Source organism: Ciconia boyciana, chromosome 4 (genome assembly GCF_034638445.1).
Source record: "Ciconia boyciana chromosome 4, ASM3463844v1, whole genome shotgun sequence".
Lineage (NCBI taxonomy): Eukaryota > Metazoa > Chordata > Aves > Ciconiiformes > Ciconiidae > Ciconia > Ciconia boyciana.
Window position 1 is genome coordinate 12,214,985 of NC_132937.1, and position 24,130 is coordinate 12,239,114.

Consider the following 24,130-nt stretch of genomic DNA (forward strand, 5'->3'; position numbering starts at 1 on the left):
CCCGCCCTGCCGCGCCGCCTAAGAGCCGGGGAGGGGCCGCGCCGGGCGGGGGCCGCCCCGGCACCTCCCCCGCCGCCCGCCAGCACCTTTTAGGGACAGGCTCGCCACCGGCCCCGCCGCGCCGAACGGGAAGGGAGGGCGACACCCCCGGCGGGCACCACCGCAGCCCCGGCGCCGGGCACCCACGGGGGCACCGGGCGAGGGACACCCCAGTGGCACTGTGAGAGGGACACCCGGGGGCACTACTGCACTAGGGGTACCCCGAGGACACTGTGCTAGGGACACCGCTGTGCTAGGGACATCCCGGTGGCACCGGGTGAGGGACACCCCAGAGCACTGCACTAGGGACACACTGGTGGCATTGTGCTAGGGACACCCTGGAGCACTGCACTAGGGGTACCCCGGGGGTACTGGACTAGGGACACCCCAGTGACACTGTGCTAGGGACACCCCGGGAGCACTGGACTAGGGACACCCCAGTGACACTGTGCTAGGGACACCCTGGGGGCACATCAGTAGGGGCATTTCTAGTGGCACTTCCCCGGGGACACCCCGGTGGCACTGGGCTAGGGGGACACCCTGTTGCCTCTCACCACTGTGGGGGACATCCCACGGCTGGCCCTGCACTTGGGACACCCATGGGCTGGCAGTGTGCTGTTACCATGCCCCAGGGACACCATCAGCCATCCACTGCCAGGGCCTGAGACCTGCTTCTGCTCCAGCCAGAGCTGTCCTTGTGCTAGAGGACACTGCATGGCTGGCACTGTCCTAGGCACACCCTATCACTGCACCCTGGAGCCTGGGGGACCCTGCTTCCTGGCACTGGCTTGGGGGCACCTCAGGGGCTGGCATGGCAGTTGGGGGCACCCATGGGCTGGCACTGCAGTCTTGGGGACACTCACAGGCTGATTGCACTCAGGGACACCCACAGGCTGTGATTGCAGTTGGGGACACCCATAAGCTGTGATTGCAATTGGGGAATGTCACAGACTGGCAGTGCGCTCAGGGACACCCACAGGTTGTGATTGCACTTGGGGACACCGTGGGCTGGCACTGCCCACATGGGGAAAATCCTCCGGGAGAGAAGTGAGCCGAGCCCCCAACCTCCCTGTCCAGCTCCTGTGTCACGGTGGGGCAGGAGGGCCTCAGCTCCGCGCAGGCTCCCTGGCACCCATCTCCCCACTGCCTTGCACCCTGGTGCCACCATCCCCGGCACCCACAGGGACACCCGGCCTATGCACAGCCCATAGGGTGGCATTTCAGGGTGACACAGGGTACATGGGCAGCCCGCTGCCCCGCTCTGTCTTTCTGCTCTAAATAAACTGTATTCCACAGGCAAAAAAATGCAAACCTTTCAGATCCTGGCTCCTCCAAAAATAACATGCACTTTAATAACACTCGTAAATGCTTCTGGTGCATTCCCAGCTGCAGGGAGGGCTCTGGACCGGGGGGGGCTGGAAGGAGCTGGCAGAGGGGCTGTGGGAGCCATGTGGCACATGGAGAGGCTAGGATGGGATGGGGACAGGAGGGGTGCACAGGCTCCCCCAGCCCATCTCCCCAGGGCCACATTGCAGCCCTTGCCTGCCGCAACTTTTTGGCACCAGTGCTCCAAGCAGAGAGGAGCAAAAAGTTTTTGAGAGCTGGAGAAAGTGGCTTTCTAGGAGCACTCAGCCTTAAGTTGCAGGGGGCATAGGAGGGATGGGAGCAGCCAAGGACTGAGGGGCTGCTGGTGCCATGGGGAAAGCAGCAGAAGAGCTGCTGCTGGACTCTGGAGAGCAGCTATTAATACTGACAAATTAGGCACATATTTGGACAAGGAGAGTCAGTAACTGCCAGCACGTGTCTTCTGAGGGGAGGGGGAAGATCCGTCTCCCATCATTCCTGGGCGAGAATGGCTGGCTTTCTATGAGATGCTTTGGCCCAGAGCAACTTCACAGGCTCAGCACTCTGGGGAGAGATGATGATGTGCACGATGTGAGCAGCCAGGAAGGGCAAGGCAAGGCTTCAGCCCTCGAATGTCCCTCCTGAAGGAGCAGTTTCCCCTTGCTGCACATTCTCCTTTGCTCCAGGTATCAGGGCCACATCCGAGTGGCACAGCTGGGGCCATCCGGGTGCCCAGGCCCACGAGTCTGCCCTCAAAGCCATCCTCTGGGGTGGCCTCCAGGACAAGGGGGTGCAGAGGGGTGTGGGTGCACATCCCTTCCATTGCTGCCCCATGCCCAGCCCAGCCCCAGGCTAAGGACTCCAAGGACAGGGATCCCCCCTCCATGCCCCACTCCAGGGTCCGACCACCCCTCCAGGGGAAAGGCTTGTCCCACCATCTAACAGGAACTTTCTGGGTGCAACCCATGCCTCAGTGTCACCCCGTCCCTGGGTTCCCTGAGAAGTCGGGCTGTGGCTTCCCTGCCCACCTCCAGCTTGGCCAGATTTGAGTCCTCACAGAGGTGCTGGCACCTTATGACTACAGCGTCCCAGCTCCAAGCCCCCACATGTGCTTGCCCAAACCTGCCTGCCAAAATAACCCCTCACTCCAGCAGGGGAAATTTAGGGGGTTGGGGCAAATCGCACCCCATATCCCTCCCCTGGTGTTTGTGCCACCACCCCTTACCTATACCCCAGCCTGGAGGACATGGCTGGGGGGGTGCACTTGCAGCCCCATGTCAGGGGCGCCAGAGCTCCCGTGGCCCTGGGCTGCCCGGATGAGGCCAGGGCCGCTGCTGCACCGCACCCACTTGCTGTCCTTGCTGGCTGCTCAGAGGGGCCCTATGCCAGCTGGTACCTGGGTAAGAGCCTGGTGCCAGGTCAGGCCAGTGCCAAGGAGGACAGCCTCTCCACACCCCTGGGGACATGCCTGGGGGAGGACAAGAGGTCGCTAGCAGTGATGCTGCAAGATGCTGCCTTCACCCCTCACAATGCTTGTAGCTCATGCTGCTGTGGACAGGTCCTAGAGACAGGGAACACATGCCAGCCAGGCCATATCCCTGCTCCACTCCACAGCATCCCTGCCTGCCCCACCACTGCTTAGGCCCCCTAAACCCCTGCTGAGTGACAGGGTGGGAACAGGTGGGGACATGCTCAGGGCAGCTGCCACCCATGCAGGTTGGCCCCAGGGGGATATTTCGGGACTTGAGCTCAGTACCAGCAGCCAGGAGGGCTCCAGATGCATTCCCAGCCCTGCTGCACACCAAGCGCTGCCACTTCCCCACCAGTGGGCTGATGGTGACCAGGGTGCCCCTCACCTGCACCCCCATAGCACCCTACCCAGAGATATTTTTGGCTGGTGGTGGGAGTATGGCCAGGAGCCTGTCCAGTCCCCCCCTGAAGCCCAAATCCCCCAGCAACAAAAGCCCCAGGGCCCCCTCATGCAGCAGTAGCCCCCCAGCAGCACCTGTGAGGGCTGGCACATGACTGGACATGCCTCAAATGTTTTCCATGCTGTATAAGCACCCACACAGCATTCCCCCCCCCCCAGGAGGACAGGGGCCCATGGGCTCCCCTGCCCACCAGCCCCCTCATTCTCCTAGGTGGTCCCATTGATACAGAAAGCAGGAAAACCAGATTTTATTGATGAACATGTCTTTCCAAGGAGACGTGAACAGCCCCCAGCCCAGAGTCTCAGGGGGAAGCTAGTTTCCTCCACCGGTTAATAGGGGAAGCTTAATAAATGAATGTTGAAAGCTGCAGGCTCAATACTAGAGAAATTGAAAAGTTACAAAAATACTGCAGATATTGGAAAATTATGCAGGCACTTGGGAAGGAGGAAGAGGACAGAGCTGGCTAGGGCCACGAGGGTAGGCAAAGAGTTCCCACGCTGAGTGACAGAGTGGGAACAGGTGGGGACATGCTCAGGGCAGCTGCCACCCACACAGGTTGGCCCCAGGGGGATATTTTGGGACTTGAGCTCAGTACCAGCACCCAGGAGGGCTCTAGATGCATTCCCAGCCCTGCTGCACACCAAGCGCTGCCGCTTCCCCACCAGTGGGCTGCTGGTGACCAGGGTGCCCCTCACCTGCACCCCCATAGCACCCTGCCTTCCCATGAGGGAAGGCAAAGAGCAGCTCCAAGGGCAAACCCATCGCATTCCCCCACCCTCAGTAGAGGCAGTGCAGCTTCCAGCCCTGTCACTCCCAGGAGGGGCCAAGGCTGAAGAAGATGCTCATGGGGGGAGGAACTTGGTGCCTCCCAGAGAAGCTGGGGAGGAAAAGAAAGAGGAGGAGGAGGGAGATTCAGCCAGCAATAAGGCATTAGAGATGAAAAGCAGCTCAGTGCAAGAGCTCAGCAAGGGACGACGCTGCTCCCTGCACTCCATTCGCACAGGAGAGGGCAAGCCGCCCAACTCTCCCCGCCCATGCAGAGGAGAGAGAAGGAGCACAAGTGGGAATGACAAAGGCACATGGAAACATCCCCCACCGTGGAGAGCTCTCCAGCCCCCCACCCTGGGGCTGGTGGGTGAGCCCTGAGCCAGTGCAGCCCCAGCTCCCACCCCAGCCGGGCCCCTGGAGGTGCTCTGAACCTGCCCTGGATGCATGTGGGAAGGTGGACTAGGCCATGAAGCAGAGTTGCTGGTGCAGCACCAGCGAGTGGGGCCTGGGTTAGGCCCAGCACTCCGGGTGCAGGCAGAGCTCTGGTCTAGTCCAGGCAGCCCTTTGCTTGAGGCAGGTCATCTTAAATAGGAGCAAGCAGGCAGGTGGGGCAGCAGTCTATGTGGTGAGTGGCAGGAGGGCAGAAGCTCAGTTCTGCTCCTCGTCCCGCAGCTCCGAGGGCAGGAACTTATACTGCTGCTGCCGGATCATGGCCAGCTTCTTCCGTGCCTCCTCCAGCTCCCGCTCCTTGCGCAGCATTTCCTCTTGGGCAGCGATGATCTGCCAGGAGAGCGTGGCAAGTGCCCCGGGGTCACAGCTGCCTCCGCCTCTGCCAGAGCCAGAGCCTCTGCCGTGGCAATACCGAGCCCAGAGCCAGGCTATCAGGCTGCCGCTTCCCCCCCATCACAGCCTCCCTAGGCTGGCATGGCCCCAGGCATAAGGGCTACTATCCCTATGGTGGGACTGCGGTCCTCCAGAGATAACAGGGAGCAGCAGAGCTCTCATGGCTCATCTCATGGCTCAGCCCCACACACCCTGCGGGGGGTCTCAGCTGCAAGCCCATGGCCAGGAGGCAGCGCTGGGACCTATGGCAGCCCATACCAGGCAGCTCTCACCCCTTACCCAATGCTCTGCCCTTCACACGTCCTGGACACTGGGATGGTACAGGCACCACACCAAGGAGAAGCCAGGGCGTTACAATCCTGGGAGCATGCAGGGTCATGGGCTGTACCTGCTGCTACATGTGGCAGGACAAGGGTGAAGCCACGGTGTTTAATTGGTGCTAGGTGGGATAGGTGAACCCGCAGCATTTTTTTGAGGCTCTCCAGAGACATGCCCCGTGCCGGTGGGTGGTAGGACATGCTCCTGAGACGGGCACACATAAGCTGCAGTAGCAGCCAGAGCCACCCCTGCTCCATGAAAGCAGCCCCACTCCTCACCTGTGCAATTCCCCCAACCATCTTCTCCTTCACCACCACTGTCTCGTCATGGGCCTGGAAGGCAGCTGCCTTCTGTGCTGCCTTCACCAGATTGTCCGACGCTCTCTTCACCGCGTTGCCAGCAGCCTGCAGTGGAGAAGAGGGGGAGCAGCAGCATAAGTCCCAGCCCCAGGGCACGACTGCTGCCTGGGTGGTGTGTGAAGGAACCCCTGCCCCGGGCCAGGCTGGCAGGCAGGAGAGGTAGCCGGGCATGCTGGGAGCTGCGGGCAGGGATTCTTTTACATGGCTCGCTGCCACACCACTACCACCACTCATGACCATTTCAGGCACTGCTGCTCCCATCTGGGCTCTGGCTCCCATCTGAGCTGTGGGGCAGGGACTGGGGGGCAGCCCCACTGACACTCCCCAGCCCTTCGCCCTGAGGGACTGGCACTGGGACCCTGTGTTAACCCCCCCAACACATGGGCATTAACCTCTTGTGTGCCACGGCCTCTGAGGATTAAGAGTGCTACAAAACATGCCCCCCAAACCTCTCGAATGCCAGGGATCCAGTGCACACATTTCGGGCATTTCTGTGCCAGTTCATCAGCCCTGAATGCCCCCGGGCTCAGCAGCCTAGCATCACACATACACCCAGCATGCAGTAGCAGTAAAGTCCAAGCTACCTGGAGCCTGCACCCCAACAAGCTCCCCACTGATACACACAGGCAGGGAGCATGAGCCTTGGGGGGAGACACCTCTGCTGTGGAGGGCCCCATCCTGAAGTCCCACATGCCCTCACCCCACTCGCACCCACCTCTCAAGCAGCTGGGAGGAGGCAGCTGAGGCTGGAGGGCAGCCTGGGACTCACCTGGAGCCGCTTCATGGCCTCCGAGTCATGGTCAGCCTTCACCTTGCAGGCCACCAGGAGCTGTGCTGTGGAGGCAGCCACCTGCTTGGCTGATGAGATGAGCTTCTCCTCACTGGCATGGCCCTGCACCGCTGCATTGGCGGCTTCGCACAGGTTGTTGGTGGCAGCAGCCACCATGCGTGCCTGCAGTGAGAGAGGCTGTTGGGGGGGTGGGGGGTGGTGGTGCAGGAGCCTCCCCTGGAGAGGATATGCCCAGATCGGCCCCAAGGAGGTAGTGGGACATAGGATGGGGATGACCAGCTTCCATGTCATGTCTCAGCTGGTGGGAGAGGGAGCAAGAAAAGAGGCTGCTTCTTCCACGGAGGAGAAGCACAAAGGGAAAGCATTCTCATCTTTACAGCAGGAGCCAAGAGGAGGGTCCCCCCCATCCCATGGGCATAACCTTGATACTCACAGCTGAAATGAGTCCCTGGGACCACTGTCCATCATCCACTGCGTTGGCAGGGATGGCACCCACCTGCAAGGCAGGAGAGGAGGAGTGAGGCTCACTGCCCCACACACCCCTTGCCACAGGGTCCAAGGGCTGCAAGCAGCCCCAGGAGAAGGGAGCCCACCATGGCCCTAGATTTTTTTTCCCCCCTTCCAGCCTTACCTTTCCTTGGGCCACTAATTCTCGCTGGGCTGCTGAAGCTGCCTTCACCAGGGCGCTCGTGGCTGCAGCAATGGATTTGGCAGCTTCCAGGATCTGCTCCTCGAAGTTCAGGCTCTCATCTGCTTGCTGCAGGCAAAAGCAGGGCGTAAGTCCCAGGCAGGGGCACTGGGACAGATGAGGCAGAGCAGGAAGATGGCTGCAGGGGGCACATATAGAGCTGGATTAAAGGCCATGGGGTGCAGGAAGGTGCGGGCTGCCCAAGGAAGGTCCAGCTGAGGATGTGAGGCAGCAGGAGTGCAGGAAGAGAGATTGGCTGTTGGATGGGGCTTTCCACACATGACCCTTCATGTCTGGTTGAGGCCCAGGCAGGAGAGCCCCAGCCTGCCCCAAGCTGAGCATGGGGCTCAGCACCACTACACCTTGGGCTTGGCCCTTGGTTTCAGCTGCTCCAGCTTCTTGGCTGCAGCCTCAATGGCAGCCGCTGCCCCCAGCAGCTCGTTCTCAGCAATGACGGTGGGGTCTTCTGGGTCAACCCACTCCGTCCCTAGAAAAACCAGGAAGTAAGGCAGGTTAAACCTGTGTGCAACCTCATTTCTGACTTGCCCTACCTCCTCCAGCAGCTGCTGAGCCCTCCACCCTAATCTCAGTCCTTAGTCCTGCCCCCTTGAGCAGGACCTTTCCTTACCTTTCATGGCTTCGGCTGCCTGAATGAGCTCGGTGACAGAGCTGGCCACACGCTTGGAGTAGCCTGCCAGCTGCTGCTTCAGCTCCTGAGTTGGCTTCTGCAGGATCTGTGGGGAATGAGTAGAGGTAAGCACCTGGAAAAGGGGGGGGCCCCACTGGCCTGTTCGGGGTGCTCTCCCCAGGGAAGGAGAGTGGGATCCCCCAGCCCCACTGCATGTGTGTATGTATCAGGCATTGTCTGCGATGCTTTCTCGAGTGATCCTGGCCAGTCTCCTCCTGCCCGAGGATGGGATGAGCGTCCACAGCTTCTGGGACATCTCGCAGACACAAGTCCCTCAGTGCAAACCTTCCTGTGCTCAGTGGCTACCCCCTCCAGGATTTTCCCCCCCTCCCCCCCCCAAAAAAAAAAAAGCAAAGCATGCATTTCTCCCCCTCACTGTTCCCATTTTGGAGGTTTGTCTGCAAACACAAGCTGGGCAAGGGGGGGGGGAAACCCTGGAGCCACATCCCAGCCCAGGAGGGCTGGCCCCACCAGTGCAAGGTGGCAGGCAGAGCCCAGAGGGGTTCTTCACTGGGGCAGGGGGGCAGACATGCGCATACCATGGCACGTGCGTGTGCGCACACGCATGGTCCATATGCGCAAGCAGAGCTCGCTGCTGGCCTGACTCGCACTGCACAGGCGGCAGCCACCCCATCAACTAGAGCGGGTGCGAATACACATGCACACACACACACAGACCCCGGGGTCCTTGCAGACACATGCAAATGCCACCCCAGCGCTGGGCTGGGCACGCAGACATGCCGTGAGCAAGGCTCGTGCTGAAGTTAGACACTGGCAGGCACCCCGATGTCACCTTACTCACCAGCTGACAGGGAGGGAGGGAGAAGAGAGAGAAAGCAGCAGTAAATGCCCCAGACAGGAAACATGGGTGCTGGGGATGGGGAGCACAGGAAGGTGGGTGCTCTCTGGTGGGGGGTGAAGGGCAGCCAAGAGGAGAGGTGGGAATTAAGGATCAGAGGCCCTGGGTGGGGAGCTGTGCTGCCAGCGTTAGTTCATACTTCAGCCTCGGCAGGGCCAGGGGAGCCAGGGCACCCAGAGGAGACTGGCTGCCCAGACCCAGAGGCTCCCGGGGCTGGAGGAGCCACCTACACCCAGAGCAGCCACAGAGCTGCTCTCCTCCTCGCCCCCCTTTGCACCTTATTTCTCCCCACCCTGAATTGCTTCACTGCGGTTTTCATCCACCAGATCTCTCTGCTTTTGAAGAGAGACACCTATCGTTACAAAATGCCAAGTCCCCGTGGAGGTTTGAATTCCTTCCCCTCCCCAGTGAAATATACAGGCTTTCCCACTCTTCTGCCAGGAGCCATGTTTTCCATTCAGAGTCAAATAACCCCCTTTCTCAAACCCTAACCATCCTTGTTCACGCTCCGTGTGAGGTGCTGGTTCCCATGGGGACCCAGTGTACAGCAATGGTCTTGCTGCTGCCAGGGAGCGAGGCAACATCGCATCTGCCATCTCCCTTCCCATTCCCCTATGTCCTTCCTGCTCATGGCTTTCCAGGAACCTGCTGCCCTCTGATAAATGTGACCCATGCGCTTCATCCCTGCCTTCGCAGGCCAGAGTGCTGTGGAGGCTGGGAGGGTCATGACTTTATTCTGGACTTGCTCGCGTGGGGCCATCCCAGCAAAGTCACTAGAGCTGCACGTGGCTCGGAGTCCCCGAGCTGATGGCACACAGCAACAGACAGTTTGCCCTCATAAGCGCATCCAGACAAGATGCCACATTATTAAGTCTGCTGTCTGCTCTGATGATGTGTTTAAAACTGCTGAATGATCTCTATCAGGAGCTGAAGGCAGCCTAGAAGGTATGAGCTTAGTAGCTCATACTAAGGTATGATGCACCTCCAGTGAATGTTTCAGGGGATGTACCTCATGTATGATATTCAAGAGATGCCACATAGCAGCTAGACGGTTACACCCAAAATACAGTAGAATAGTGTGTTCCTGCAAGTAGGCTGACCTCAGGCACTGCTACAGTAAGTCATTAGCCCAATCATCTGTTAACAACAGGTCAGCCAGAGAATTTTTCCTTAGCACTACAGCCTTGGCTGTGATGACTTACATGTGGCTAAAGCATCTTCCAGGCAGACATTTGATCTAGATGCAGAGGACAGAAAACTCACTGCTCCCCTTGGAACTGTACCCCAGTGGTTACCTCCTTCGGTTAAAACCATCCTTTGACCTCCCCTCTGCCCAGCTTCAATTTCTAGCCATTGATTCCTGCCCACCTCCTCTTTGTGCTGCCAGCACTGGTTACCCTCTGCCTAAAGGGGCTTTTTCCCTGTGGGAAACCACAGTCTGAGCTCTACCGCCTTGTATCTGGTGAACCTGAATGGCACGCTCTTACCAAGCCCTTCTAACCAGCTTAGTGAAATCCTGCTGCAGAGCTGACTTGCCCTCAATCTTTGTCCTGACCCTGGTTTGAGGGCTCTTACAGCTCCGCAGGTGTGGGTCTGTGCATCCCTCCAGCACCCTTGACTCCATCTTTGTGATCTCACCAAGAATGCAAACTGCTAGGAGAACCTCACCGGATCCTTTCTACCACTCTCTTGGTTAATCCAGTCTTAATTTGCTTCTTGTAAACTACACTCATCTTGTAGGAGAGTTGATTAAAGCAGCCAGCTGAAGTCCTCAGGACTAAGCTAGAGGAAGACTGGATCAAAAGGGTGCAGCTGGCGCTTGCAGTCATCACCTCTGCCATTGCAGGCACTGCTCCTCTCCCACTGGCTGAAGTCTCTTACTCCCACCACTCTCACTGGAAGCTGCTTCAGGATTTTGCTCCTGTGTTGTTGAATTTCCAGTGTCCACCTGTTTACAGCCAGTTAATCTCTGTCTGTCATAGCCAAATACCTTTCTTCAGAGCCTGTTCATCTCTCTGACATCTGCTTCCATAGCAGGGGCTCGGCTATGTGCTGTGCTGGCACAGGCAGTGAAGGGGGCTGTGCAAAGACCTCAGCAGGAGGAGGTGCAGAGCCCAGAGGACCTTGGGGGTTTGGGGAGCACCCTGGCATCCACGGGCAGCCTCTGCACACCCTGGGAACCGGGGCAGGGACACTCACCACCAGCACATGCTCCAGCAGCTCCAGGTAGCCATTGGTGCACTCCTTGCCAAAGCGCAGTGCCCGCTGCCGCACATCCCCACTCACCTCCGGGTGGTAGGTGGCTTCCTGAAACCCAGAGACAGCAAACCCCGATTCACATCCAGGCACCTCCCCTGCAGGGTGCACGCTACCCCCCAGAAACCCATGCTAGACCCACAGCCCCTGCTGACCCCTGCCATACCTTGCAGGCACACAGCATATCCATGATGGCACAGCGGCTCAGGTTCGCCGTGGCGATAATGTCCTCCTGCCGACATGAGTTGCCAGCAGCCACTGCTTTGGCTGTGGCCATCGTAATACCTTTTGTCATACGGATGAAGTCCTCCGGGGTGGAGACCTTGGCAGGAGGCACGGAGGAGGAGAAGACCTGTGAGGCAAGAGGTGGCGGTGAGGCGTGGGGGCAGCCGGCGGGCAGGATGGCAGCCACGCTGCGGCGGCTGTACTCACTGCCAGCTCTTGGCGTATGTGCTCTATCGTGGCCTCCAGTGCCCGCGTCCCCTTCGTGGCCTCATCCTCAACGGCTTTCACTGTCTTCAACAAGGAAGTGACATTTGTCACCATCACCTATGGAAGGGAGAAGAGCACCAGGTGAAGCCCCATGCAAGCTCTGGGCTGCTGCCAGCACCTGTCCCTCCCTCGTAGTTTGGTCCAAAACTGCCCCGTCCCCATACTCCACTCACACCACCTCATCTTGTTCTCCCATCAACGCCTCCTCTGCATGTTGTGCTCCACCTTTTATGTGCCCCTTCCTCCCCCCTTGCCCTGACTGCCCCCCAGTTGTCCTCCTGCCCCCAGGCAGGCAGAGAAGCCCCCCTGCCCCATCCCCTCCTTCCCACCACATCCAGCTCAGACCTTGGCAGAATTCTTCAGCTGGTAGACAGCAGGGTCATCCCCAGCTTTGCCAGCAGCTGCCTTGGTGGCACTGATCAGGTCCCCAAGTGCCTTGGCCACATCCTTCACAGCATTGATCAGGACCACCTGGGGGAGAACAAGACCAGGGCAACAGCTTGGCTATGGTTACACTCAGGCTGGGGCTGGTGTGGCCCAGCAGTAGGAAATTTGGACACCCCAGGGCACACTGTATATACAGAATCCAGCTCAGCCAGTGCCCAGACAGCCCTCTCCTACAACACGCAGAGTCCAGCCCAGAGCACCACACAACACCTTCAACCCTCAGCCCCTTCATCAAGCAAGCTATGAGCAGCCTCCCGTTCACCCCACACACCCCATCCCACCTGAGTCTCGGGGTCTTCAGATCCCAGGCTGGCAGCACCCAGCTTCACCACCTCTGCCAGGTGGGTGATGGTGGACACGGAGGACTGGGCAGCCTGGGCTAGCTTCTCCTGGCTGGCCGTGGCATTCTGCACCAGCACCTTGGTGTCCTCCACCAGCGCCTTGGCTGTCTTCAAGATGCCCTCCCTACGGAGAAGAAGGGAGTCAGAGAGGACACAACCCTCTACACACACACATGCTCCTTGGGGTGTAGAGAGACTCTAGACCCTGTCTTCTGTATGTACAAGCTGGAGGGGAAACAGTCAGCGCAACCTGAACTTGCAGCTCTCCTTGGGACTGGTCCACAGCTCAGAAAGATGGGAAACTGCAGGACACAGCCTGCCCCCCCATCTCTGGCTGAGCAGAGGCTGAGCGAGGCACCCAGGTACCTGTGGTCAGCGAAGGTCTCAGAGTTCTCCTGATTGAGGGTTCCTGCCGTGGCAAACATGATGGTGGTATCAAGGTCAGCAATGATACCAGAGACGGTGCTGGCTGCTGTGATGCAGGCTTGTGTCCCGCGGTTCCCAGCCTGCAGGGCTGCCAGCACGTGAGACACCTGCAGAGTACGAGCAGGGTGACTGGGGGAGCAGAGCAGGTTCAGGCAACCCCCACTGCACACCTCCTCCAACACCTCCCCAGGATGGAGCCACTTCACACCAAGGAGGGGAATCGGGAATCGTGTGGTCTGGACACCCCTTCTTAGTTTCCATATTTTTACCTTGTACCTATCATGTTTGGGGGTCCAGGAGATATTGGACTCTTCTAGTTTCCAAATGAATAAGGTTTGCACGATGGGCATCAGAACATCGCAACTCATTCCTCCTTTAACTGCTCAACTCAATTTCTGTACTTGGGCAAGCACTCATAGGAGAACATGTTTCCTGATGGAAAGCAATCTTGGAAAGGAATGACCTGCAGGAGGCCCTGAGCGTGCAGACAGGTGCCAGGCACTACGAACAAGTGTTTGTTTTGCTTTTGTAACCTTGCTTACAAGCATTGCTGCTCTACCCTTATCAACTAGAGTTTTTTAGCCATATTTTTGTCTATTATTCAGAAGTGTGCTCTTCAGATTGACTGATGGACAGGATGCTTTCCACCATGCCAGCAAAAGGTACAGGAGAGATCGATCACCCAGCATGAGCTGCAGGCTGGCTAGAGACACAGCAAATGCTACACCCACCACTGCAAGAGCTGATTTGGAGGGCCTTGGGCTGCCACCAAGGTGTAGATTAGTCTTCCCTAGCAGGACATCATCGGCATGTCAGCAGGCAGCACCTGGTTGTCGCACTCGCCCATCACAGCACCAGCTGCTGTTAAAAGTGCCTGGAGAGGGGGATCCATCCTCCACTCCATCAGCTGAATCAGGCCAGGGCAAGCGCGGCTGAGAGAGCCGACAGAGCCCAACAAGACCAGGGGAGAACTAAGCACAGTGGCTCCAAGGGCACATAGCTCAATCCAGCATCCCTCCCACCTTGCCACGCCATCGCGCCTCTCTCTGGGCTGCTCACCTTCTCAGAAACCTTGCGCGCGCTCTCTATCAACTCCTTCTTGGTGTAGGCATCGCTGGGGCTGCACTGCAAGGCTCCAGCCTTAGTGACTAGGGCAGCACAGCCGTGACCCAGCTCCTGCACCCGGCACTTGATGTGGGAGCCGATCTGGAGGGGAACATGTGTGTGAGAGCGCCAGCAGGGAACTAAGCCCTGCATCCGTGATACCCACTGGGAAACACCAGCCACCCCCACCCAGCTCCTCTCTCCCAATCCTCCCAACTCAGGAGGAGGAAAAAGGAAACATGGCTTTACTCCGCGTTTCCACACCGTGTTGCAAGGGAGGTCTGAATGCTGCCTGCCCCCAGCTCCGACAGGAGGTTCGAGTGCCCCCGTCCTCTGCTCTCGTGCCCCAGCAGATCCTGCTCTGCCCCATGGCACACCCCATGCTCGCACCTCCTCATTCTCGGCGGTGAGTGCAGCCGGCTTGGCCTCTTGCGCCAGCTTCCCGTAGTCATTGGTAAGCTGGTTGGCCAGTACGCCCAGCTCATCTGGGTTGGTGGTGGATTTGGTGACCTGCCGATGGAAGAAGAGCAGGAGGTGGAGGGGCCCTACGCTGGGACAGGCAAACAAGGAGGGTGGTTGCCCTGCCTGGGTGGCAGGCATCACTTTCTGTGGTGACAGGCTTGCTTGCACCCACCATCTCCTGCACAGTCACTGCAACGGCCTTGGCCGTCTTCACCATCGTGGTCTGGTAGTCCACAAAGGTCCCCTCTGGCTCACCCATCGGCCCCTCGTCCAGCTGCAAGAGACCATCAGGAGAGTCTGGCTCCAGCCCCAGCCCAGAGACCTTGTAGGGTTTGGCTGACTCTTCCTCTTCTCCACCCCCAGCCCTGGCTGGGTCCTCTCCACGCTCCCCTCACCTGGTTGATGGCTTGGGTGATGGAGTCCACCATGCCCCCCACAACACCCGCAGCACTGGCTGCCTCGTTCAGGGTGGTGGTCAGGTCCTCCACCGCTTCCTTCATCATCTGCATGGCCTCCTCCAGAGCCTCCTGGGTGTGGGCAGCTTGCTGCAAGGATGAGCCAGAGTGAGGGAAAGCAGGCAGCAGCAGCTCCCCTCCCACTGGGAATGCCACACACTTACAGCAGCCCCAGCCAGGTTTCCGTGTCTGGCATACACGTGCGGCACGCGGCCAAGCCTCTCATAAGGCACCCATGCATGAAGGGGAGCACGCTGTCAACACGTGCCCCTCCTGCTCACCTTCGGGTTCCCACCGGCCTCCTTGGCTGTATACAGCATCTGCAGGGCGGACTCGGCCAGTGTTTTGGTCTGGTCCAGGAGGTTCATCTGCTGCTGGTGGTTGGGTGTTTTGGAGGCAGCGCCGATAGCTGCTATAATGAAAGGCTCAAAGTACTGAGCCATCTGGGACACCTAGGAAGAGCAGCGTCAGCACCAGCAGCTTCCAGCACCGGCTGCCTCGTGCCTCTCCTCCCACTGCGAGCTCCTCCACATGCACCAAGCACCTTGTCAGCAGCTCCCCATCCCCGTCCCCACATTACCTTGTGCCCCAGCTGTGAGGCCTCAGCCCGTGCCGCACCGGCCACGGGCTCAATCAGGTTGCTGATCTCCTGAACAGCCGTGATCATCTGGTTGTGCAAAACCTGTTGCAAAGAGAGGGCATTGCATGAGGCTGCAGTGGGGCCAGGGTCATCGTGCACTGCTGGGAGCCAGGGGGAAGGACACCTGCCCCAGTTGAGCTTGCAGCAGCGTGTCCCCAACCCACCTCCTGGGAGATATCTTCTCGGGGGGCCAGCTGCTGGCTGATGGCAGCGAGGGAGGCCTGGTCCACTTCCCGCATGCATCTGTTCAGCACCTCAATGGCCTCGTCACACTCCCGCTGTCCCGGAGCTTTGTCCCTGCGTGACAGACAGATCAGCCTGGCGCTATGCCACCCCTTTGCCCCTGGCCTCAGCTGGTGCTGGCGAGGGGCAGGACCCCTTCTCCTGGGCCAGGGGCAACCCGGTGTCAGAGCCCAGGCACACCAGCATGTGTCCCCATCAACCTGTGCCAGGGCTGGAGGAGCAGCTCCCGTACAGGACGGGGGATGGCATCTTCCATCCCATCCCTTGACTCCCCCCTAGCAGCAGCCGAGAAGAAGATGAGCCAAAACATCCCTGGGGATGCTCACTTGGAGTAAGCCTGAGCAGGGGTACCCACCAGTGGGAACAGGGCCATGGCCAAGCAGGCAGGACTTGCCTCACCTCACGTTGGTAATCAGCTTCTTGATGGAGTCTGAGACGGTGCGAGAGTGGCTGGCCAGCACTGACCACTGCGGCGGGTCCTTGGGGTTGACAGCCAGAGAGCGGGCGGTCTGGATGAGGCCAGCAGAGCTCTCCAGCATGGTCTTGGCCGAAGAGACGATGGGCTCCATGGCTCTGCACCCCTGCACGGGGAGATGATAGGCTGGTGACGCGCACAGGGGACTGTGTGGAAAGTTACCCCCTCCCTCTCCCACGACCCTCACCCTGGAGCAGCCCCTTGAAGCCCAAGGCTTGCTGCCACCTCCCCATCACACCCCCCCAAGCTCCAGCCCCACGCTGGGGCCCCATCCCAAGCTCAGGGGATGCACAGCTCCTCCCCACCCTTCAGCAGCCCCTGTCACAGCCGGGCCATGCCCTCCCTGCCCCTGCAGCATCCTACCTCCAGGCTGATCTGGGCAGGAACGGTGGCAAACTCTGGGTTGGAGGCAAAGGCCGTCAGGTTATCCACAGCCTCTATGAGAGGGGTGGTGGCGGCGTGGCACCGCTCCCGGTTCTCTTTGTTGAACGCGCCATCCAGGGCCTGGCGTAGAGAGACTGGGACAGTTATCCAGCCCCCACCATGCCCCAAATCTCATCCCTACCCACAGCAGCCCAGCAGGGAGACTGCACCTTGATAGTCTTCACCAGGTTGGCCGTGCTATTAGCCACCTCCTTGGCTGACTGGACGAACTGGCGCTTGGCCACAGGGTTGGCGGTGCGGGAGGAGGCCAGGCGGCATGTGTTGCACAGGGCTGAGGTGTGCTTTGCTACAATGGTGGCTGCTGACAGCACCTGCGAGGAAGAGCAAGGTGAGGCAGGACCCACCGCGTCTCCCCATCCCCGCAGCTCTCCCTTCCCACCAGCCCCACACAGGGCACCAGTGACCGCAGAGGTCCCTCTTGGGACCCAAGAAGGATCATCAAGGTCCTGCATGTCCATACAGTCCCCCATCTGGACTGTCACTGTTGCCAGCTAGTTCCCAGTACAGCTGATGGGGCCTGATGAGACACTACCTATAATTTTGGCCAACTCTTGGGACACAGTTCTTCCTGCTAGCCTCACACTCCCTTTCATGCAAGAAAATGCCCTTAACAGTGCCCCGCCTCATGCTCACCTGGGACTGGGTGCAGGCAGGGTCCACCAGGTTCTGGCAGGCCATCTGAATGGCCTGGTTAGCTCTGGCAAACTGAGTGGGGTCTACCAAGCCCTGCTGTCCAGCCTGGCTGTTGGGGTCTGAGACCCCCACGAGGTAGGCAGCCTGGAAGCACAAGAGAGGCAGTGAGAGCTTGCGCACGGTGGGGAAGCTTAGAGCAGGCATAGGCTGGGGAGGAGGCTAGCAGCACCATCCCATGGGGCCAGGCTTGGAGGGGCAGAGGAGGGGTGCGTACAGCAACTATGCATCAGGCGTAACACTCAGGGCTGGGACTGAGTGCATCTCACCTGGGCAGCTGCCTCTGTCAGCCCACAGAGAGCTTTGGAGGCGGCACTGATAGACTTGCCGAACTCAGGCAGTTTGCTGTTCTTGGCATTCTGGGAGATGCCAGCCATAGACTCACCCAGCACCTGCAGGACACACCACGTGCCAGTTAGAGACCACTTCCCGCTCCCACAGTGCTCCCAGGCTCAGAGCTCACCGTGCTTCATCAACGGGGGAGGAATCACCTTTCCTTTTGTCCCCACATCCTTCCCTAACCTCCCCCCTCAGCTCAGGGCTCACCTTGGAGTTCTCCATGACGCTGTCGAGGCAGTTGAAGTAGGACATGTCATTGACTGTCTGGGTGGGGTTCTCCAACAGTTCCTTCACCGTCTGCAGGGACATGGCTGTCACATCCAGGGGAAGGGTCCATGCCCTCCGCTTGCACCTCCTCTTCGCTCCCTCCCGCCCCTCGCAGCAGGGTACAGCTGCCCCCTCCTCACCATCTCAGCACTCAGCCATCTCAGCCCCTCTACTGCCTTGGCGAGATGTGGCTTCTCACCTCCAGCTCCCGCAGGGCGTTGTCACATTCCTTCTGGCCCGGCGCCTGCTGGGTGCACATGGTGATCAGCTGGTTAATACTGTCGGTCACGGCCCTGCCGGGGACAGGGGAGACACCCACGGATCAACGCTGGCTCTGTCACCCAGCCCCACTGCTACAGCAAACAGTTCACAGGGAGCGGTTCCTCCTACCATGCTGCTGCCGCCAGCTGATTCTTGAGGTTGGGGGCTGCAGGGTCAGCAGAGAGCGCCTTTGCAGCCAGCAGCAGCTTACTGGAGGACATGGAGATGCTCTTCAAGTTCGACACCACCTGTGCCTGGTCTTCCTTATTCTGCAAGGAGCCAAGAAGAGTTACCTGCAACAGGTTTCCAAGCTCCACACCAACCCTGAATCTTCTACAGTGGTTTCCAAGCTGAGCTAGTTCCCTTCATCTAACTCATCCACCAACAGCAAGGATATGGCAGCAACACTCACTGAACCAACCCAAGCCACTTTCCCCCTGCTGCTGTGGTTTTGCACAGCCCCAGACCCCCATCTCACTGGCTGCATTGGCTACAGCCACCCTGACCACCACTGCCCTGCCACCCTGCCTGCAGTCAGCTGCTTTCCCAGGCACCCCAAACCTCTCACCGTACCCAGGATCCCCCAATGGGTATTTGCTCTCACCGGGGACTGGCTGGCCATCTCCACTCCCGCCTGCAGGAACTCATTGAAGTCCTGCCCAAATTTGCCAGAGGACGTGGCCAGGTCTTGAGGGGTGCCACGCGATGCCTGCACCAGCTCGTTGGCAGACTGGTTGAGCCCCGCGGCCGCCTGGTTCAGCTGGCTCTGCGCCTCCTGGAAGCTCTTAGTGCTGGGAGGGAACTGGAGGCAGGGAGAGGGGTTAGGAGAGGTGGCGAAGAGGACGGAGACAGAGGATGAAGATCTGGCACCTGCTTGGGGACACGCTAGAGGGGAACCCAGCATGGACGGACCGGCTTGCATCCCTACAAGGCTCCCCCCCTTCCCCTCCTGCCCTGGCTCAGCTCACCAAATCCACGAGCAACCTCTTGCTGGCCTCTCCCACCATGCAGATAGCAGCATCCACATCCCGCTGTCCTGGCAGGCAGTTGACGCAGCAGCTCAGGGCCTGCGACACCGCCTTGGCCACCTGCAGAGAAGCAAAGAGCGGTCACCATCCCCCAGCCAGCCCCATGCCCTTCCCACGGGCTGTCAATGGGCACCAGGGGTGGCTTCCCCCACCTGGGCCAGGCACTGCTGGCTCTCTGCATCACCAGGCTTGGCCACCGCTTTCCGCGCCTCCTCAATGAGGCTGTTGGCTTTATCCATGACGTTGCCAGCGCACTCCAGTGTGGCACTCTGCGCCTGTGGGTCGGGGATGCTGGCCGCCACACCGCGGGCAGCCTGGCTGAGCAAGCGCAGGGCCTGGGCCACCTCTCGGGCAGCGATCCCTGGGGGGGTGGAGAGGTCAGTTGCTGCCGGTGCAGTCCCCTCCCCTCCTCTCTCAGCCCTGGTGTGGAGGCCAGTACCTGTATAGTTCTCGTTGCCCTGGGCCACCTCTCCCAGGAGGTGAGCGATGGCAGAGCTGACAGCTCTTGTGCTGTTCCCCAGGTCTTGGGCACACTTCTCCATCTGCGGGGGGATGAGTGGGGACATGCTGGTGGGCTGCACCTCCAGCCTCCACCGCAGCGGCTCCCCTGCCCCAGCACCCATCCTGCGCCACCCTTCCCCACACCCTCACCGTCTCTCCTGGCAGAGGCTTGAGCTTGCTGTCGTGGGCAGCTGCCTTAGCTTCCTGCAAGTCCCTCTCCAGGCTCTGCACGAGACCCAGCGCGGAGTCTATCTCCAGGGGGCCACATGCCTCCTGAGCCTGCGATAAGGGAGAAGGGAAGGTGAGCAGGGTGACCGCTGAGCCCACCCTGCTGCGGCAGAGACCGTGACCTGCCATGGGGCCGTCCCCATCACCCCACTGTCCCCACCCTGCTCTGCGTAGCCAGGGTTCTGCCACGTGACAAGACCCAGCCTCTCACCTTCTGGGCAGCTGTACGGAGCTCAGCCAGAGCCGCAGCCAAGTTCTTGGCACACTGGCTGAGCTGCATTCCAGAGGCTTGGTCCGCGATGGTGGGGACGGTGGCCTTGGCTGCAGCTACCATCTTCCCACCAGGCTGCCGGGCCAAAAGAAAAAGCCGTGAGAAGGGGACAAACATGCAGCATCTCTCTGCTGCCCACATACAGTAGGTTTCCCAGTATCTTAGGAGGGCCAAGCACAGTATGAAAGCTGTAATGCCCATGCCGGAGCCAGCACGGGAGGCTCCAGGCAGCGCGGGTACCTGCAGGAAGTTCTGGCTGGCAGCAATGAGAGCCAGCTGGGCACTGGGGCTGTCCGGCTGGGACCGGCTTCCTCGCACGCCCTGCACCAGCATCGGGATCTGCTCTGCCACCACCTGCCAGAAAGGAGAGTCACTGAAGAGGCTCAGCTGGGAGGAAACAGCACTCCCCACGGATCTAATCCGGGACCAGTGACCAGAAGACTGGCTCCTGGGGGAGCCGCACAAGGACCCCAAGGTCTGCCTGCCCACTGAGGCTGAGCACAGAGCCCTGGCACAGCTGATGGGAGAAGGGACAGGGACAGGTGGTGCAGGAGATGCCAGGATCAGGCCCAGGCCCCTACCTTGCAGCTCTGTACCAGCTGCTGCTGCGCGGCAGGGTTCTTGTTGGAGGAGGCAGCGTGCTGCATGGCGGCGATGGTCTGGGTGGCGGAGGCAGCGGCTTGCTTGGCTGCGTGCTGGCAGGGGGAGGCACGGGTTAGCACTGGCAGCAGGGCAGCCTACCCTGGAGCCTCCCTGCCATGCACTGGGGCCCAGCTCCCCCTAAGCTTCTTCTCCCATGCCTCCACCTGCGACAATGGAGTATCCCCAGCACCCTTGATGCCCAGCATCCTGAAGCAACACGGTGCACACAAGGGAAGGGAAGGGAGCAGCGGGGAGGTCTCTGCGGGATGCAGTATGGACACTGTACACGAAGAGGACTTTATCCCTCCGAAAAGCTCAGGGACACAGGGGCTCCCAGCCAGGTCTCATTCGCTGACCGTGCCTGCTCACCCTCCACGGCCCCTTGCCCAGTGTCTCACCTCCAGCTTGCGCACAAGCTTCTTCTTGATGGCATTCTGGGCTGCAGCGTTGGTCGCCATGCGGAGCCCCTCTGCTGCCTCGCGCAGCCGCTGCTGCTGCTCCTCACTGTCTGGGTGGGCTGCGGCTCCCTGGAGAAAGCAGGAAACCCATCACACCTTGCAGGGGCCACCGGGTCCCTTGTCCTCCTGACAGCAGCAGCTGTACTTGGGCCTGATGCCAAGGAACACCCCCGAGGCAGCCCAGCTGCTTATGGTGCTGGGGATATGCCCGAAGCCTCTCCCAGAGAGCTCAGCAGCAGGAGAGCTAACAGCTCCTCTGCTACCACCTGCAGCTTCAGGAGGAGCCCCACTCCACTGCACAGGCCCTTAGCTCGGTGCAGGATCTTACTCCGGGAACTGCTCCCCAACCCAGAGGCTGCTCGTCCCCTCTGCAGCACTGAGCCAATGACATCGGACAGGGGCCGGAGCCAGTGCCCATCCTTCTGCACGCCACAAACCTTCGCAGCCTCCACCATCTTGGCGGTGGCGTCAGCCAGGATCTTGGCTGCGCTCAGCAGCTTGCGCGAGTTCTCCAGGTCTGTTTCTCCCTCCGCGTCAGCTTTGATGGCGTTGACAAGGTCAGAGGTGGCCTGGGCCAGAATACGAGCCTGACGCACCATTTCCCCTGGGAAAGAAAGGAAGGGTAGCCTGTTAGCAAGTCCCACGGGCTCCCTGATACCTCCCCACCCACCGTGCTCTACCCCGGGTGCCATCAGCCACTCTCACCCGCGTCACCCATGGAGCTGAATATGTTCTCGGTGACGTTGAGGATGGTGTCGGTGGCCTGGTCGTAGCGCCCGATGGGCTGCCTGCCTGTGGCGTGCTGCTTGATATGTTGCAGCAGGTTGTTCAGGGCCTGGGTGACGGCTGTGGCTGCCACCCCCACCTGCTTCAGGAGCTGGTCATCGCTGGTGGCCGCCTTGGAGGCCTCCATGCAGCCCTCCACCGACTTGGCCACCAACTTGCCAGCCTCAATCAGCTGCTCCTGGCAGACTGGGGAGCTGATTGTGGGAGCCACTACCTGGAGAGGAGGAGAAAAGGCTGGGCAGCGAGCGTGGTGTGCTCCTTATAGGAGCCATGCAGGGACAACCGTCCCCAACTTCTGCTCCTCCAAAGAGGATATTCAGCATTTGGGGGCGGCAAACGCCCGAGGCAGCGCATGCTTCTGGTGCCAGACCCCTAACATCCCACCTGAGGACATGTGGTCCTGGCACACCTACAACCCCACTGGCTAGAGCTGCCACCACCCAGGTGATGCTTGCAGTCACGCTGAAGCAAGGGTTAATGCCACTTACCTTGGTGCAGGCCACCAGCTGGGAGGTAGAGAGGGCGCACTGGGTGGCAGCAGTGATCACCTTTGTCTGTAGTGCCGAGTCATCTGTTTTCTGAGCCACATTCTTGGCTTTGAGCACCAGTGTGGCAGTGGCACTGGCCACCGCCTTCGCCAGCTGCATGAGCATGTCCTGGGGGGGGGGGGGGGGGACGACTGAGAGGGTCAGTGCGGGAGCAGCAGTGGGAGCACCGGCTTTCATCCACCCCAGCCCCAAACACCTGGAGTAGCCAGTAACACCTCAAACCCATCCCTACGGCAGTGAGGTTGTAACCTGGCTTCGAGCCACAGTCTGCACCGTGGCACCTCCTTGCTCCAGGATGCTGCCATGACCATCGGCCAGAGCAGCTTGGGCAACACTCAGCATCACCCCAACACCCACGACCTGTTCACCGCCCGCTCCCCAGGCAACAACCTGCACCGAGTCCCTGACTGTACCACAGTGACAACCTGCTGTGAGGCACCACCAGCACTGCCCAGCTTCGCACCCCGTGCCGGGCTCTGGCCAAACAGCAGGCACAAGCCAGCCATGGGCACAGCCGCACTGTAGGCAGCATCCAGTGCCTGCCCATGGGCTCACCCCACCAGCAAGAGGTGAGCAGGAGCTGCTGCCAACACTGGTCACCTGTACTGCAGACATGCTAGCTATTTTCTAGCTCTTTAGCAACAGGCTACATCTCTGCTGTCATTCCTGGGGCTAAAGGAGGGGTATGACACAGCAACCAGCCTCCTCTCCCCCAGAGGTAGCAGGGAAGGCATGGGGCCACCCTGCCAGCATGCAACAGGCAGCAACCAGTACGTGGCAAACTGCTTCCCCACCGGGCACCAGACCCAGACCCACAGTGAGTGGCCCCCCACCCCACAGCAGCTAAGGCTCCGGCCACCAAGCCAAAAACGTCACAGCATCCCCTCACCTCCTGCAAGCCAAGACTACTCCCGTTGCAAACCATCATCCTTCCAGACAGGAGAAGCTGGAGAGCACATGCACCCAGCTCCAGAGACCCCAGACCACAGCATCCGACTGCAGCAAAGAAGCGGCCACCCCACCAGAGGAGCCCAGGGAGGGAAGTAGATACACTCGGGTCTGGCAGCTGCAGGGCAGAGCACCCCACATGTGTGCAAATTGTCTTCCAGGTCCTAAATCTGCCCCTTGGGGCTGCCCTGTTCTGACACTGCTGCCTGGCCATGCATGGCCCTCTGCCCTGGCACTAGCTTTTCTGCTCCTCTTGGCTCTGTCCAGGCTTTTCTGCTCGTGTTGAGGCCATGTGGCTGCAGTGAATGGAAACTCCTCCTTTCTGGAGTCCGTTTTGGTCTATACTATGGCTGGATCCCCCTCCCCAGCACAGTGTGCTACCTCCCTTGTGCTGGAAGCAGCAGTCGTGGGAAAACAGGCCGGCTGGAAGCCAGCTCAGCCAAAAAAGAAAAAAAAAAAACAACCAAACCACCAACCCACAACCAAATAAAACATCCCACGAGGCTCCAGCCACCCTGGTTCCCAGTTCCCTGATGGGGGGCAGGCAGGCAGCTCCCGACCACGGGCAGGGGGTGGCAGGCAGGAGCTGAGGTGGCTGCGAGGGAGGATTCCTGGGGCAGCGCTCGCCTGAGCGGCGACCTGAGTGCATGGACTTCTGAGAGCTGACCACCAGAACAGCAGATTTTTGACAAGAGCCCTTCTCCAAAGAGTTCAGCTGATTGTCCCCAGAGAAGCACTCCTCACATCAGAG

At 60.0% G+C, this 24,130-nt stretch overlaps 1 protein-coding gene across 3 annotated transcripts in view; it reads right to left on the reverse strand.

The window, feature by feature from the left end:
- Positions 1 to 3,553: 3,553 nt before the first annotated feature.
- TLN1 (talin 1) overlaps positions 3,554 to 24,130 on the reverse strand; it is a 35,681-nt gene continuing 15,104 nt past the window's right edge. For all 3 annotated transcript variants that reach the window (XM_072860331.1, XM_072860332.1, XM_072860330.1), the window contains 40 exons: positions 22,372 to 22,539; positions 21,803 to 22,097; positions 21,535 to 21,701; positions 21,038 to 21,166; positions 20,579 to 20,692; positions 20,238 to 20,351; positions 19,938 to 20,072; positions 19,649 to 19,777; positions 19,437 to 19,539; positions 19,150 to 19,358; positions 18,938 to 19,057; positions 18,574 to 18,771; positions 18,099 to 18,238; positions 17,908 to 18,001; positions 17,649 to 17,738; positions 17,372 to 17,494; positions 17,046 to 17,189; positions 16,562 to 16,723; positions 16,332 to 16,472; positions 15,893 to 16,074; positions 15,415 to 15,547; positions 15,191 to 15,292; positions 14,892 to 15,062; positions 14,551 to 14,700; positions 14,328 to 14,429; positions 14,084 to 14,203; positions 13,649 to 13,795; positions 12,530 to 12,696; positions 12,104 to 12,287; positions 11,721 to 11,846; positions 11,316 to 11,432; positions 11,050 to 11,235; positions 10,827 to 10,934; positions 7,709 to 7,814; positions 7,443 to 7,567; positions 7,024 to 7,149; positions 6,826 to 6,888; positions 6,372 to 6,554; positions 5,522 to 5,647; positions 3,554 to 4,862 (listed from right to left, as the gene is read on the reverse strand). In XM_072860331.1, the coding sequence (XP_072716432.1) occupies positions 4,731 to 4,862; positions 5,522 to 5,647; positions 6,372 to 6,554; positions 6,826 to 6,888; positions 7,024 to 7,149; positions 7,443 to 7,567; positions 7,709 to 7,814; positions 10,827 to 10,934; positions 11,050 to 11,235; positions 11,316 to 11,432; positions 11,721 to 11,846; positions 12,104 to 12,287; positions 12,530 to 12,696; positions 13,649 to 13,795; positions 14,084 to 14,203; positions 14,328 to 14,429; positions 14,551 to 14,700; positions 14,892 to 15,062; positions 15,191 to 15,292; positions 15,415 to 15,547; positions 15,893 to 16,074; positions 16,332 to 16,472; positions 16,562 to 16,723; positions 17,046 to 17,189; positions 17,372 to 17,494; positions 17,649 to 17,738; positions 17,908 to 18,001; positions 18,099 to 18,238; positions 18,574 to 18,771; positions 18,938 to 19,057; positions 19,150 to 19,358; positions 19,437 to 19,539; positions 19,649 to 19,777; positions 19,938 to 20,072; positions 20,238 to 20,351; positions 20,579 to 20,692; positions 21,038 to 21,166; positions 21,535 to 21,701; positions 21,803 to 22,097; positions 22,372 to 22,539 (5,631 nt within the window). In that variant the 3' untranslated portion in view covers positions 3,554 to 4,730. The remainder of the gene's footprint in view (positions 4,863 to 5,521; positions 5,648 to 6,371; positions 6,555 to 6,825; positions 6,889 to 7,023; positions 7,150 to 7,442; positions 7,568 to 7,708; positions 7,815 to 10,826; positions 10,935 to 11,049; positions 11,236 to 11,315; positions 11,433 to 11,720; positions 11,847 to 12,103; positions 12,288 to 12,529; positions 12,697 to 13,648; positions 13,796 to 14,083; positions 14,204 to 14,327; positions 14,430 to 14,550; positions 14,701 to 14,891; positions 15,063 to 15,190; positions 15,293 to 15,414; positions 15,548 to 15,892; positions 16,075 to 16,331; positions 16,473 to 16,561; positions 16,724 to 17,045; positions 17,190 to 17,371; positions 17,495 to 17,648; positions 17,739 to 17,907; positions 18,002 to 18,098; positions 18,239 to 18,573; positions 18,772 to 18,937; positions 19,058 to 19,149; positions 19,359 to 19,436; positions 19,540 to 19,648; positions 19,778 to 19,937; positions 20,073 to 20,237; positions 20,352 to 20,578; positions 20,693 to 21,037; positions 21,167 to 21,534; positions 21,702 to 21,802; positions 22,098 to 22,371; positions 22,540 to 24,130) is intronic.